The sequence below is a fragment of the Fusarium verticillioides genome, chromosome 6 (assembly GCF_000149555.1).
Source record: "Fusarium verticillioides 7600 chromosome 6, whole genome shotgun sequence".
NCBI lineage: Eukaryota > Fungi > Ascomycota > Sordariomycetes > Hypocreales > Nectriaceae > Fusarium > Fusarium verticillioides.
In genome coordinates this window covers 1,027,177-1,041,448 of record NC_031680.1, presented here as the reverse complement: position 1 = coordinate 1,041,448, position 14,272 = coordinate 1,027,177, and the positions used below count along the sequence as shown (strand labels likewise).

Genomic DNA, 14,272 nt, shown 5'->3' with positions numbered 1-14,272 from the left:
GTGGGTGCAAAGGTGTCAGGAAGAGTCGCTTGATGCTAGGAAGGAGTAGCAAATATTGCGTGCTACAAGTGCCCGAGTCTTCTAGTCTGGTCCGTAATGGCGACCAGTGTATTTCTTCCAGCTGACCGAGGAAGTTCGCAACTAGTTCTGGTCGATCTGCTGTGCCAGGCTGGGGAGTCCTCATCTCTCCCCCTAAGATCCAGGTCAGTGCCTTGGAATGTGTCTGGGGGTCTGACAATACGACCATCCGGAGCTTCGGCATGAGGGCCAGAAGAAAACATGTCCCAGCTCCAGTGGCAGAGGATTTTTCTATGTCTTCCCTCAGCAAGTCTCGGAGTTGAGTAGGTTCAACCCGTTCAATGCTTGGTGGCCAAAAGTCACTGTTGACCAAGGAAGTTTTCCAGTCTGCTGAGGAACTCAGGTCGATTGCACGGATTTCCGACCTGAGCTCCGGGTTTAAGAGAAGCGTACGGGCGAGTAAACACATCCTTGTATTATTCTGTTGCCCGTATAGCTTTCCGCCCGATATGGTATGATACAGATTTCGCCTGGCCAATCTGTAGAATTGATGGCTGACAAGACACAGTGATTTAAGAGTTGGAATATCAGTGTCTTTGGGGGACGGATAGAGGCCATGATCTGACCCGTCTTCGACATCTATGGTATCCTCGAAGTTGGAGAAGACAAGGTCCCAGATCTCATTACACAAAAACGGAGGCATATTTGTACTAGAAGCTGCATTAGTCCTGGATACTTTCCCTGCTCCTCCTCTTCCTAAGCGAGACTTACATGTGATGAGTGATTTTATCGCAGCGGGGTTTCGAGTTGTCGAAGAGTGAGGGAGCAGAATTAACAACAACGAGAATAGCAGCTCCCAAAAGCCTCTTGTAACCCCAGAGAAAGAAGCTTTTGTGAATTTCATAACTCTTGGCGATTACCTGAAGCATGTTCGAAAAGATAGATGCGCAAGCGATAGATCAAAGTTTGGAGAGCCAAGAGCTTATTTCCAACGGCAAATATCGTCCTTGCTGTGTCGTAAGTGAAGATGGGTGGCTATTGTTAAGTCGAACTTGGGTAAAGACATTCATGCTCGAGGCAAGTCATAAATGGCTGGGAGACAACCAGCATATTAGCTAATAAGGTCTCACCCCATGTCAGTATGAAGTAGTAGATATTGGACGGCTGACGCTCTTTGAAGCGCACCTGTGACCGTTTAGCGACACGCAAACAATGTCCAGGTACATGGAAATACTAAATACTCTCTAAGCCATTCAAGTTCAGGTAGTTATAAATACTTTTTCGCTTATCGTGAGCTAATTAACCTAATCGTGTTCTAACTTCATTTTGTTACCGGGTCTCATATAAACGCTAATTCTGTGGAGCATGGCAAGAGAGCCAGACAATTTTACACAGAGGACCTGTATCTCCCAAGTAGAGGTACTGAATTATATCTAGTTCAGTATTCGTCATGAATTCTGTCTCTTGTCTTTCATGCAATCAAAGACCAGAGGCCAAGTTCAGCGGGGTCTGTACTGCAACGCTCCACGGTACCAAGTCGAGATCTATACGCCGGTTAAGCACACAACTTTGCATAAATGCTGACCCAATTGACTCTCGTTGCGAAGAACTTGGAATTATTCCCACGTGTAGTAAGACCTTATCCCGGGAGTGCAAGGCTAAGATCAGGGACAGTAAGACCTAAACAAACCACTTCTGATATCAGACTAACGTGTATTAACCAATAACAGTATTTTCTCACTTATTGGGCTATTTGTTTTTTATTTGTTAATTAATGAGGCTTATCCTGGAAAGCTCCCGAGTTTTTGTTTCTTTCTAAGGGACCAAAGCATGCCGTACGGTTTGTCAAGTAGCCTGCTCACCGCCTCTCTCGCGCAAAGGTATGTGCTACAGCTATCAACTTGTGATGTTACATACGTCACATGTTGTTTATGGCTTCTCAGACATATTCATGCTCTTCCAGTACCAAAGCAAACGGTGCCTCTGAGAAAGAGAACCACCATTGACAACTTACTTTGCCCTACAAGGAAATCATGCTTATCCTCCAAAAGGTAGAGACAATTTAAGTGTCTGACCTCATCCATCCTCGCAAAGTACTAACTCTAGAAGACATTCTCGTCAGTTACTAGTCGCTCGACCCTCACTTTCATATCTGGAAAAGGAGCTCCTTTTACTCGAACCAAGCTTCAGTAACTGCCCGATCAGCAGGTGTCTCTAGTTGCTTTCTGTTCCCTTATGACTTTTTGTATGCTGAAACCTCGCTTCCTTAATCTCAAAGACTCAGGTTGCTATTCAAAAGCTATATGTAAGAAATACTACGCGGGTCTCGGACTAGAGTGACAGTCAAGTCCACTGCCCCAGAGGGTTTCAAGCTAGGTAGACAGAGAACCAAAGCCAATCGCCAGCTCATTAGCACCAGTCATCCATTCGAGCACAGCAAGTCGGTGCTTTGGTATTAACTGAAGTGTTACTGGGTACAGCTAGTTGAGCCAGTTGACAGCAATAGAACTTAGATCTAGGACGTCTTAAAGCCTCGATGAATTCCAGGTGTTTACAACAACTCCTTAACATAAACAATCCTATATCAAAACAATGACAGGTCTAATATCCATAAAAAAGGCAAGACACATACTCGCTCTAGCAACCCTGCTCAGTGTGGACTACCAGTAGTCACACCGAGCCACTCTATACCCAGATACCATAAATTGCACATCATTCCCTTATCTATCTCTATAACTTCCCTTCTCTTCCTCCCCTTCTCTCATATACAAAACGCTGTACATCACTCCTCTTCTTCTTCTTCCTGGATAGCATCCTCCCTCGCGTGTCTCTTTTCCACTTTGATATCCCTTCCCAGGCAAAAGGGGCACCGACGGTTGTGCTTCAATGAAAAAGGCCTATGGCATCCACCACAGATGGCGAGATGCTGTTTCTTCACACATCGTGTTTTGGCACTTTCATTGCACACGGGGCTGCCTTGTTAACTTCTGCAGTCATTTATTCGAGGCGTTACTTACCAATGATGCTTTCCTTCTCTCGTTTTGCATCCCATGATGGAAGTTTAATGATTAGTTATATGATTGTGTTTGAGTAGTTGTGTTCGTGGAAATAATGATTCAAATGTTTGCGATGTGATTTTTGATTAGAACTATCTGTTCGAGTCTTCTCGAGACATACTTATACAGAAACGAGCATAAATCAATTCTCTAGGCCTCTTTGTTTCCTACCTGAACTTCATTCAACTTGCCGTGAGGGTGTGGTTGAGGGGCAGACCAAAGCTTTCAGCTTGTCTTCCAACTCATTCCACTTTCCTTTGTCATAGTCACCATCCCCAATATCCAAAACAACCCTGATAGAGTCTTCTTTGTCCACACCTAGAGCGACTTGGACAAACTTGCAACAGATTTCCAGTCTATTCATAGAGTTGAATGCTGCAATGGCAATGGCTTCAGCAATATGGCTGTCTTCCGTCACACCACAGTCTTCTTGCCCAGACAAAGCTTTGCACATCTCCTTGTTGTAATGTTCCCGATATCGTTGAAGGGTTTCTGGCGAATCCTCAGTCTTTTGGTAATAGGGCCAGCCATACATCAAAGGATCCCAGTCCCTGGTGAGCCATCCTGGATAAGCGGCGAACCCGAGGTGAGGTGGCATTGTCTGGCAATGGTCCCAGTCAATCAACCCTGTCACGTTCCCTTTCTCGTCCACAAGAACATTCTGGGAGTCAAAGTCAGGGGGGCAGAGAACAAATCGAGAATGATAATGAAGAAGTGGCGAGTTTTCCAGGAACACTTTAAGTAACTTGTCCTCTGCGCGATCCCACACATTGCCCGTAGACCCGGACTCTATGTTGCATGCGAAAAGCTCATCCATTGAGAAATAGGTGCGCGTAGCTTTAGCATGCACACTGTCATCTTCATTTTCAGTCCACTCAAACATTGGGCCGAGAAAGAAAGAGCCGTCTTCTGCCTGCATCAGGGAGCCCATTTTGTCGAAAGTCATGGAAGAGAATTTGGCCATGATGGCTGCGATGCTGGTCAGAATGTTAAGACGAAGCTCCTCTCGCGCCTCATCATCCATTGAGTTTTTGAACCAAACACTGGACACGGTCTCTCCGGTAACAAAGCTCATGCAGATGAAAGGTGCATTAATCTCGTTGTTGGTGGTTGGGTCCCAGGTGTACACTTCGGGAACAGGCGCTCCGGTCTGTTCTTTGATGAAACGCATTGTTGCGACTTGCGATGAAAGGGCGTCTTCTGCAGCCTTTGTCATTCCGTCACCCCAACCTGTAGCGGGGATTCGAATAACCAGCTTGACGGTTTCAATCTGCACAATGTGGACGATGTTGTAAGACCCGGAAACTGTGTTAAGAAGCTCTGCCTTTCCTGGAAGAACATGAAGCACATCTTTGGCGACTCTAGTGGCTAGAGCGATGATGGACTCCTCGCTAATGTCAACAAGAGGACCAAAAACATCACGATCAAGCTCTGAGCCGTCGTCAGAGTCGTCGTCAGAATCATCGTCAGAGTCGTATTCTGAGCCATCCGCTGTGCCATTATCTGAACCAGCATCTGAGTCGTCATCTGAGTCGATTTCCATGAGGTCATCTGAGTTGATTTCCGAATCAGTGTCCGTCCACTCACCCGAGTAGTAATCCTGTGCGGTCGACATATTGGCGAAGTGGATGGAGTTGAGATTTGCAGTATTGTTGTTTGACAATGTAAGTGTTGGATCACTAGAGCCCATTGAGTTGAAGCTGGTTGTTGTTGTTGGTATTGAGTCTTGAATCTTGGGCCGTGGAGTTAGGTATTTATAGATCAAAGGCCATTGAATCTCTTCACACCATGTGCCGACCTGGAACAAACAAACAACAACTGTTCATTGGTCGACACATGTGATATTTCGAACATTTTCTTTGTTCAACATCTTTAGCTCGAACACGGATGGACTCGAGTCACATTCACCAGCACAGACCCTGAACGAATGTTTGCCTCTGAGAGTTTGCAGTTAGCCTTGGTAAAGGGCGGATAAGTTGAATGGTGTTTTGAACCAACAGCCGACAGCCTCATAAAGGGATATGCAAGCAGCCGACAATTGCAGACTCTGACGAGCTCTACGTAGCACTGCATTGGAGCAGTTTTATTGAATATAGCAACCTTCAAAGAGAGCCAGGCATAAAAATGCTGTTCCAATGCAGGTCTCCGTACCAGAAAGGAGGAAACATGCGTAACAATTGCAATCACAAGCTTCCAGAAGAATGAAGTGCGATCTCTGTTTCTATGAATATGGGGAAAGCATTGATTGTTCGTCTTTCTTTGACAAGAGCCGGGAAGTAGCAAACCTAAAATGCAGTATTGAAACACACAGAGTTAAGATAATGAGGTTTACGGTAACTACGTAATGGAATCACGCCCAATGATACTTCACTCAGTTAATTGGCCTATATCGTAATTTCTTAGAGTAGGTCAATCGTTACGGTAGAGATAGTAAGGCTGTGACTCAGATGGAGCCCAGGCCAGTGACTCTCTAGAAAATATAGAGGTACTTTCTCCCCATCTTCACAGAAGCCTTCTCAACACGGATACATTCTATTTATTTCTTTTTTAATGAATGCATCTCTTGAGGTAAGTAAATTGTCAGTCAGCTGCTCCAGACGCTGAATGTGAGTTTCGTTACTGTGACCTCGATTCTATAAATCCGGACAGAAACCAACAACAATACATCTATGGAATTCTTCTCCCATATCAGCATTCAACCTCTTAGAGGCTGAGGAGCCCTCTCTATGATCTTTGGAGCATTATATCGCAGAGTTGGTATTAGAGCTATGATTCACCGAATTTAGAAACTTGACTTATTACCTCAATGTGATCACATAAAGTCAACAGTGAATCACGAGCGGTGGCATGGCGAAGCGCACTAGTAGAATAAGGCTTACCTCCTCCTAAAATATAACCAAGGCTTCTCTTTTCTTAGTTAGGTATTCATTCACATCTCTTTTAATCATACTCTTGGCTCCTATTGCCCCTGGTGTGCCCCTTTTCCTGGGCAACCTAACCGCACCTTCGAGTGCGAGATCATTTGGCAGATGCAGGCACTGCCTGACCGTGCCTTCCCCTTTTTCTTTGAATCCGAATTTGCAGGCCTAGGTAGCTCCTTCCTCTTGTAACGGAAGCAGCATCACGTGGAGCTCGTAGACGACACGAGAAGGTACGGATGCCTCAGATCTGAGCACTCAACCCACTCACCTTCATAATGCTGCACAGCTTCATTGCAGCTTCCTTATTCTTTCATCATCCGCAACAGTCTTCATACCTTCTGTATCACCATGGATCACAGGTCGTTTCGTGATTCAACTGCAGAGGAAGCAATCCGGCTTGAGGATGGCGAAGCTCATCCGCTGCGCGCAAATGATCTTCATAGCAGAAGATACTTTGAGCTACTCACTATTCGCCGGAGGCTTCCAGCCTCACAAAAGCGGCAGGAATTTCTTGATCTGTATCATCGACATCAGGTAGCTGCACTCTTCACATCATGGAGCATGGCACTAATTCTCAAAGGTGATTATCGTGTCTGGCGAGACGGGCTCAGGCAAAACTACTCAAATTCCCCAATTCATTCTCTTCGACGAACTTGGTTCTTCAAAACCTATCGCTTGTACACAGCCCCATCGACCATCTGCTATTTCAGCGGCAGAGAAGGTCGCCTCTGAGCTAGATGTCAGAGTGGGTGAAGAAGTGGGCTATCAGGTTCGCTTCGATAAGCGTATTTCCCGAGTCAAAACACGCCTAAGCTACATGACCGACGGAATGCTTGTGCAGTTGGTTCAAGGCAATAGTTCTTTCGGTAAATACGTAAGTGCTGTGTCCAACGCCTTTCGCCACTTTCTAACAACCCCCCTAAAGAGTTGTGTCATCGTTGATGAGGCCCACGAACGCACCATCCCTACTGATCTCCTCCTAGCACTATTGAAGCGTGCCCTGCCACTCTTCCCTGATCTTAAGATAGTCGTCATGTCCGCTACTCCGAATGTGGATATCTTCCTGGACTACTTCGATCAAAGCAGCCATCTCCCTCTATCCGGCCGCGAACATCCTGTCGAGATCCGTTATCTCCAGGAGCCAGCCTCTGATTACGTTAATTTAGCTCTTCATACTGCTCAACACATCCATCAGACTACTGTTGATGGTGACATTCTTGTCTTTATGCCGTCTACTGCCGAGATCGAAGATGCTTGTGGACAGTTGCGATCGGCAACCTGGGGTCTTGAAGTGTTACCCCTTTATTCTCAGTTGCCCAAAGCAGAGCAGGAAAGAGTCCTTGTACGATCGTCCCGTCGTCGGTGCATCATCTCTACCAATATTGCGGAGGCCAATTTGACGGTTGATGGTGTTGTCTACATCGTTGGTATGTTGGCCATTGTCAAATTATTGTTCAATTCCGAATAGAGAAACTTACCATGATATTCAGACACTGGACTTTGTATTGAGTCGCGTTTTAATCCCCGCATTGGCCTCAAGACAATTTTTACCGGTCCTATCTCCAAGGCAGCAGCAGAGCAGCGGGCCAGTCGCGCAGGTCGAAATCAGCCAGGTGTATGCTATCGCATTTACACGAAGGAGTACCACGATGGGGATCTTCTTCCGACAACGCCCGCTTCCCTTCACACAAGCGACCTTTCTCGCTTGGTTCTACAAATCAAGGCTATGGGATTCGACGATGTGGCCAATTTTGGTTTTATCGACAAGCCTGATCCCGAAGTTTTCTTTCGCGCTCTCGAAGATCTTCTTGCCATGTACTGTCTTCCGTTTCCTTTTCTCGTTCTTTCTGGCACTAACTAAGAATAGGGGATATCTTGACGATACTGGGACTATCACTCCAAAGGGCCAGATGGCTTCAAAACTTCCAGTCCACCCGGTATGGTTCAACGCTCTTGAAAAGGCTCATGAACTCGGCTGCAGTAGTGACATGATAACTATCGCCGCCATTCGAAGCACACGGCATCCGATCTTTGTCCGTGGTCAAGGCCCCTATTCCACTGCAGGTCAGGCACAGCGATTTGCCTGTTTCACTTCTGATCACATCACGCAGCTCAACGCAGTGGACGCATTTATGAAGAAGGAAGATGAGGCCGAGGATCTTAGACATGAGGGGGTTTACATCGACATGTCGGGATGGTGCTCGGACAATTCTTTCAGTATACGTGCTCTCGAAGAGTTCAAGCGCATTCGCATGAAGCTGAGGAAGTCATTTGCCGATTTATTCAAGGATAAGCCCAAGCGATTCACGCTCGAGATCTCTGAATGTGATGACAATCTCCGCCAAGCGCTTGCTTGGGCCTTCAGTCATCGTGTGGCTTTCAGCGACGTCGGCAGTGGGAACGACCGCTACAGAGTTCTTCATCACAGCTGGCACGCTGGTTTATCTCCTGAAAGCAACCTTGTGGGACTCAACCACAGATGGGTCATTTTTGACTCCTTCGTCATGACCAACTGCCAGTTTCTGGAGACAGTCACGGCCATTGAACCCGAGTGGCTCCGGGGATGCGAGAACTTTCGAGAGGAGAGCTGGGCGTTGAAACGTGCGGGCAAGACTGGCCTGTACAAAATGCCGCTTGCGAAGGCATCGTTTGAAGAGGCTTGTGGGCTAGGTACTAATAGGCAGACGGATTGGTGGTAATCTACACGCTGAGCGGCTTTGTTGTGCTAGGTACTCAGCCATTTTGTTCACATGTATGTATGTCGAGAAATAGCTATGAGTTGGCCAGATGATCGATTATTTTCACCCTAACACCGCCACCTGATCCACTCCCTAATTCTTCATACTCTTCTTGTCTTAAGTTATTGCCAGGTCATCCTCCATGTGCCCTTATAAACTCTCCATCTGGTTGACAAGATTGTTTCATGTACAAATCTCGGCATCCGACAAATGTCCCTCGCTCAACCTTCACTAACATCACTGTGCCACATTTACTCCTTTAGTTCTTGCTATTTTTGAGCTTCTGCCACAGGCTGGGTTTCTTGAGATTTCTTCGAGATCCAATCTTGGTCGAATCTGTTCGTACAATATGAAGGCAGCCAGTCAACTCGGAAATGAAGGTCACATGGGGATAGTTGGATTGCTGAAACCTCTGAGCTTGTACCATCGATTTTTGGACCTAAATGAGACATTAGCTGGTGGTATTCAAAGGGTTTCAAATCAGTTGCTTGTCCTTACCTTGCGGCCATGTAACTGCCATTCATAGAAGCGATCAAAGTCACCCCAACCAAGTCCAACTCCTGGAGGACGCTTGTACGAAACAATGTGACTTCGGCATGTCGCAGAAAGGATACTGGTACTCATGTCGGCCGGCCTGACGAAACTTTCGGAATGAGAGATGCTAGCCCTTTCTTGAGGGTCTGGCCCGAGGACGCGACCCGGTTGCCAATACAGCTGGGGAAGTGGTTCGGTCATGTCTATGTCCATATCTCCATCCTGTGACTCCTAATTCTCAGGTCTGGAAAGAGCTACTGCCCCATCTGGAGGGGTCTGTCCTTGGTTGACCGTGATTGCCAGTCCCGAGATCTTGATCCCTTTGGCGAAGATGTTTGCAGTGCTAAGGTAGGGTTTGTCTGCGATCCAGATATCCTGCAATCTTGGAATGTGACGGTGATCCAGATGCTCCGTCTTTTTTGGCGGGTAGCAGTCTGGGTACTGCACTGCGTAGTTAGCACTCTGCCTGAAGGGGGCCGCTGGTCGTCCGTTCTTCGCCGAGGGGTAAAAGCCAGGATGCTCGGCCGGCCGGTGGTAGTGATGTGCTGAGTGGCCTGGGTATCTCAGCTGGTTATAATCCTGGAAAAAGGTGTGGGGATTGAAGGCCTGGAATCCGTTAGGGAATGGAAATGGGTTCTTTCGTTGAAACGGATTATCATAAATTTCAGGGCGGTCCTGAAAGGACGAAGGCCCGTCTTGAAAGCGAGCGCGTTTCTTCAGATGATGTTAGCTAAGCACTGTGATCATTCGCGCGCTACGTCTTGAAAGATGCTTCTTTCGAGGAGAAACTCACGGAGTTGGTGGCCACATGCCCTGTTCTTAGCCTTCTTCCGCAGAAAATGGCGCCGTTGAGATTGTTGATCGCATGGCTAGCATGGTCATGATGATGGAAGCGAGCCCAACACCAGCCACCATGAGACCTTTCTCCGGCTTCAGGCCAGTAAAGTGTGCACGATATACTGTGATCCTGAAGAAAGTGTTCAAAGTCGGCTGGGGTGGCATCGTAGTGGACGTTCCCAACATAGATAACAAGGCCCTGGTACTTATCATATTCTTCCACGTCACGAGGACGCTTGCGTGAAGCCATGTCTGTAGGAATCAGTGCCGACGAGGAGATTTTCAGAAAAGTGTGTTGATGGTGTTTCGGCTAAAAGAGAGTCATCTCTGCCCGCGCGTGGTGAGAGAGTGTTGAGGTGAAGGAGGGGGTGCTCTTTCCTTTTCAAAGACCAGACGAATTTATGCCTGAGGTGCCTTTCACATTCCACCGGAGTAACACTGCCTCCCAGGCGCGGGGTTATAGAGATCGGTGCACTGAAGGAAGGATTGAAGTGTTCTTTTTGATCTGAGATGCCCCCTATTCAACATGCATGCTTACAGTAGGTAGGTAGGCAATGCTGGGTAAGGTAGCTAGGGGAGGAAATAAAACACAGAACCTCGATCCTAAATGACAAAAAGACTTAGGTAATATAGTATAAGCTTAGGGTAACTTTTGATGAGTTTATTTTGATACCCCATATCAAGGTTCGCTGTTTTCTTGCCCCCCGAGGGGTAGGTATCAAAGGCTAGACGTTGCATGCGAGAACAATCAGGAAGATATCTAATGCAAAGCCTCAGACAACTTGAGCCATTCACAAATCCTCCTCCACGCATTGTTTTATATTCTATACTTCCCCTATGTCTCGCTTTGTGTCTCCTGACTGTGATCAAGCTGATCGCCATATCTTTTAGTCAACAGTCATCCTAGTGAATGACCAATTGTGCTCAATGTGAACAACAATGTCCATCCACCCCCTCTCACGAAACTCAGACTCGATTCCATCAATAATGCAATCCCACTTGGTCTCGTCGGAATCTTCAAGGCATCCAATGTACACGGTGATCGGGTTGTCTTCGGGCTTGGAGAAGCCTCTTCTGGTGAGGGCGAGAGTGCTTAGGAAGTGACGTGTTGCGGAGGAGGAGTCGAGATGGCGCTTCGCAACCGCTCGAATGTCGTCCCATGGAACATCTTCCTCGACCTCGCCGATGTACACCGTCTCGTACTTTTGCGGTGCTATCATCTCAACGTGGAGGCCTCTTTCGATCGCGCCTCGGAAGTGTTTCTTCATCGCATCAACGATTTGTTCGACCGCTTGCGCCCACTTTATCTTGCTGTCTTGCTTCCACGGTGATTTGATCAAAACAGTTGGGTTCATTCGGCGTACAACCAGCTCGATTTCAGTCTCTGGCCCTAGGATGTTGTTCTTTTGGAGGATCTTCTCAACTCGGTCGAAGATTTGGCCTTGTCGGTCCTGGATACTCGATGGTAGTTGCATTCTTGAATTGTCTAGGGGCAGCCGGGGAAGAGAAGGCCAGGCGGCGCGATATCTGATGCAAATAATGGGCTGTTCAGTGTCCATCGCCATGGGCGGGAGCATTCTGGGGGCGGGATAATCCATTGAGTGATAAGGACGTGTGATGAGGAAAGTAAATTGATCCGAGTGAAGACTTCGTCCTCTTTATATCCCCAAGCCCAGTCTAGGTTGGTAAGAGCACAGCTCACGTAGGTAACTTTCTCCTCAGTGACTCACGAAACTTAAACAAAACGCTTTCTTGACGCCAATGCCCTAACCTTAACATCCATAATCTATGTTACACGTGCCCAGTTACTGTCTTCCATTATCCTTCAACCTTTTTCGCTCGGTAGCATATTCATGCCGGTTCGCAATCTGCCCAAAACGCGCTCTCCTTGGCCTAGAGATCGGAATTACATGTAGAAATATGAGACTCTCATTGCTGTCCCTATTTCCCCTTATCCACGCTTGTGCTTGTGCTTGTGTTCATGCTCGGAGGCGCCATTGGGATCATTTGGCACGGAGCATTAGGCCCAACGAAGGGGTTCTACTCTGGTCGTGGTCTCTTTGCTCCATGCGGGTTGCCCCAATCGCCGCCGCCCTGGTTCTGGTTGAAGCCGAAGCCAGGGTTGAAGTTGGGAGGCATTCCTTGGAAGCCTGTACATGTTAGCTTTGCACCCAAAAAGCCTCGTCTGTCTGCGAATAGGATCACTTACCAGGCATACCGTTAGGTCCCATCATGCCCATGCCCATATTTCCAGGCATCCCCATAGGCATCCCGCCCATGTTCCCACCCATAGGGTTCATACCCATCATGCCTCCTCGACCACCTCGCATACCACCAGGGCCACCACGCATGCCCCCTCCCATCATACCTCCGCGGTTGTTGAAGCCAAAGTTACCGCCGCCGCCGCCACCCATAGGTCCATTGTAACCACCTCCCATGTTATTGTAGCCGCCCATATTATTGTTGTTGAAGTTTCGGTTGTAACCACCTTGGCTCATACCACCACGGTTGTAGCCTCCACCCCTTCCTCGGAAACCACCACCAAAGTTACCACCCATATGGCCGCCGCCTCGGTCATTGTTGTATGTACCGGATGGTGCACGATTTTGATCCTTGCCTCTGGCAGGGGCATCTTTGGGTAGGGTCTTGAAAGGATTGTTGGTGCTGGCCCAGTAGGTCAAGGTGAGCTTCTTCTGGGCCCCTTGGCTTTCGGCTACGATCTGTTCAATACGCCGCTTCATGGCTGTAGATGCTTGGGGCGAGTAGAACTCGATGTAAGCTTGGCTACAAATTTGTCAGTCATCTGGGTCCCGGCACTTGGAGCTGAGGGAGACGTACCCCTTGCTTTTGCCATTGACCTTGTGTTCGCTGAAGGTGATATCCTTAATCTCATCTTCGCAGTCGGCTTCTCGCGCCCAACCTCGTATATCATCATCTGTGTTCCACCAGTTAAGTTCCGAGATCATGAGCGAAGTTGTCGCAGATTGGTCAACTGGTCGACCATCATCCTCCTGTTTCCTCTTCGTCCCCTGTTGAGAGCCATGTGCTTGATGATGACTTGAACTGTGGCTGCCTCCAGCATGGTGGTGGTTGTCGGCGTGGTACTCTTCCATGTTCTGGTCACCGTGGCTATCCCTTCGATCATCGCCTTGGTGATGGTCCTGGTTATTGTCATCGCCTCGGTGGTCATCTTGCTGATGGTCGTTGCTCTCATCGCCGTAGATATCGATTTCGAAGTCTTCTTCAGCCATTTGTACCGACTAAAAGCACTTGGCACAGGTTAATGCCGTGCAGAGATCTGGGGAGTAATGAGGTTATTGTCAAATGTGATAATTAGCCTGCCTGCGAGATACAAGAGTTGGCCTCTGGTCTTTACACATAAATTATCAGCCATTGAACGTTCCATCGCTAACAAACGCCGCCCGCAAGACTCAGAGGCCTTGTACACCCGAGAGAAATGAATTGGACTGGAAGCTTGCAATACGTACACTCCTCGTAACAAGATTGGGGTCCTATTATAGGTACAACCCCTGATATGATGGTCCTTGACTCAAAGATGCGATACTCAGGACGAAGCTCTGTGCTTGCAATCCTCGTTGTCTAGCTCCCGATATTCCGAGCGAGCGCTCAGATACAGATGGGGAACAATGTAATAGAGGATGCCGTCAGCCCGATCAATGTCCTCCTTTCCCAATCCTCAATATCGAAACAAATCGCGATCGGACTCGTTTCGCGAAAAATCGCCTAGCTAAAGGGATCTGCGTGTGTTAGTGATCCCAGCGCTCGTGCTCCGACGTCGATTTTGGTCGACGATTGAAATCAGGCTCTGGCGCGCTCCAGGCTTGATCGCAAAGAAGGCGGGTTGAGCAGGCAATTTGTCGTACTCAGAACGCGAGAAATACTTTGAAACTTGAACCAAGAATTGTTGTGAGAGTGGAGGACGATGGAAAGATGAAGGAAAAGAGGTTAGCGGGTGACGGAAGAAGAGAGCTTCACGCTTTCTTTTCTGGGGAAGAGCTTCGCAAGCAAACGGAAAGCACTGCAACTTGCGGAAGCTGGCGTCTACCTGCTAGCGCCTGCGCGTTTGGGCCCGGGGAAATAAGCTGGGAAAGAGAGCAGGCACAGGCACAGCCTAGGGGAGGAAAGAAAACTCAGTACCTTGACCCTA

General features: G+C 47.9%; 7 protein-coding genes across 8 annotated transcripts; 1 reads left to right on the top strand and 6 right to left on the bottom strand.

Annotated features, from left to right (window-relative positions):
* Positions 1-657: 657 nt before the first annotated feature.
* FVEG_02462 (hypothetical protein) lies at positions 658-922 on the bottom strand (the record flags this gene model as incomplete). Its single annotated transcript, XM_018889729.1, has 2 exons — positions 658-728; positions 790-922. 2 exons carry the CDS (start codon positions 920-922, stop codon positions 658-660), a joined length of 204 nt encoding a protein of 67 aa, XP_018745935.1.
* A 2,330-nt stretch (positions 923-3,252) lies between these two features.
* FVEG_02463 (hypothetical protein) lies at positions 3,253-4,689 on the bottom strand (the record flags this gene model as incomplete). Its single annotated transcript, XM_018889730.1, has 1 exon — positions 3,253-4,689. The coding sequence occupies one exon, from the start codon at positions 4,687-4,689 to the stop codon at positions 3,253-3,255; it is 1,437 nt and encodes a 478-aa protein (XP_018745936.1).
* Positions 4,690-6,343: 1,654 nt separating this feature from the next.
* Positions 6,344-8,694, top strand: FVEG_02464 (hypothetical protein; the record flags this gene model as incomplete). Its single annotated transcript, XM_018889731.1, has 5 exons — positions 6,344-6,529; positions 6,576-6,869; positions 6,921-7,422; positions 7,486-7,810; positions 7,863-8,694. The coding sequence occupies 5 exons, from the start codon at positions 6,344-6,346 to the stop codon at positions 8,692-8,694; spliced, it is 2,139 nt and encodes a 712-aa protein (XP_018745937.1).
* A 298-nt stretch (positions 8,695-8,992) lies between these two features.
* FVEG_02465 (hypothetical protein) lies at positions 8,993-9,468 on the bottom strand (the record flags this gene model as incomplete). The annotated part of the gene is made up of 2 exons (XM_018889732.1): positions 8,993-9,172; positions 9,232-9,468. 2 exons carry the CDS (start codon positions 9,466-9,468, stop codon positions 8,993-8,995), a joined length of 417 nt encoding a protein of 138 aa, XP_018745938.1.
* Positions 9,469-9,498: 30 nt separating this feature from the next.
* FVEG_15064 (hypothetical protein) lies at positions 9,499-10,354 on the bottom strand (the record flags this gene model as incomplete). The annotated part of the gene is made up of 2 exons (XM_018904155.1): positions 9,499-9,981; positions 10,061-10,354. 2 exons carry the CDS (start codon positions 10,352-10,354, stop codon positions 9,499-9,501), a joined length of 777 nt encoding a protein of 258 aa, XP_018745939.1.
* A 533-nt stretch (positions 10,355-10,887) lies between these two features.
* Positions 10,888-11,669, bottom strand: FVEG_02466 (hypothetical protein; the record flags this gene model as incomplete). Its single annotated transcript, XM_018889733.1, has 1 exon — positions 10,888-11,669. One exon carries the CDS (start codon positions 11,667-11,669, stop codon positions 10,992-10,994), a length of 678 nt encoding a protein of 225 aa, XP_018745940.1. The 3' UTR covers positions 10,888-10,991.
* A 49-nt stretch (positions 11,670-11,718) lies between these two features.
* Positions 11,719-14,259, bottom strand: FVEG_02467 (hypothetical protein). Of its 2 annotated transcripts, XM_018889735.1 has the most exons (4): positions 13,593-14,259; positions 12,943-13,474; positions 12,314-12,888; positions 11,719-12,254 (listed from the first exon to the last, which is right to left on the bottom strand). In XM_018889735.1, the coding sequence occupies exons 2-4, from the start codon at positions 13,353-13,355 to the stop codon at positions 12,145-12,147; spliced, it is 1,098 nt and encodes a 365-aa protein (XP_018745942.1). In that variant the 5' UTR covers positions 13,356-13,474; positions 13,593-14,259; the 3' UTR covers positions 11,719-12,144. The 2 variants fall into 2 exon arrangements, with proteins under 2 accessions (XP_018745942.1, XP_018745941.1); XM_018889734.1 differs by having other exon boundaries at positions 12,943-14,259.
* Positions 14,260-14,272: the final 13 nt, after the last annotated feature.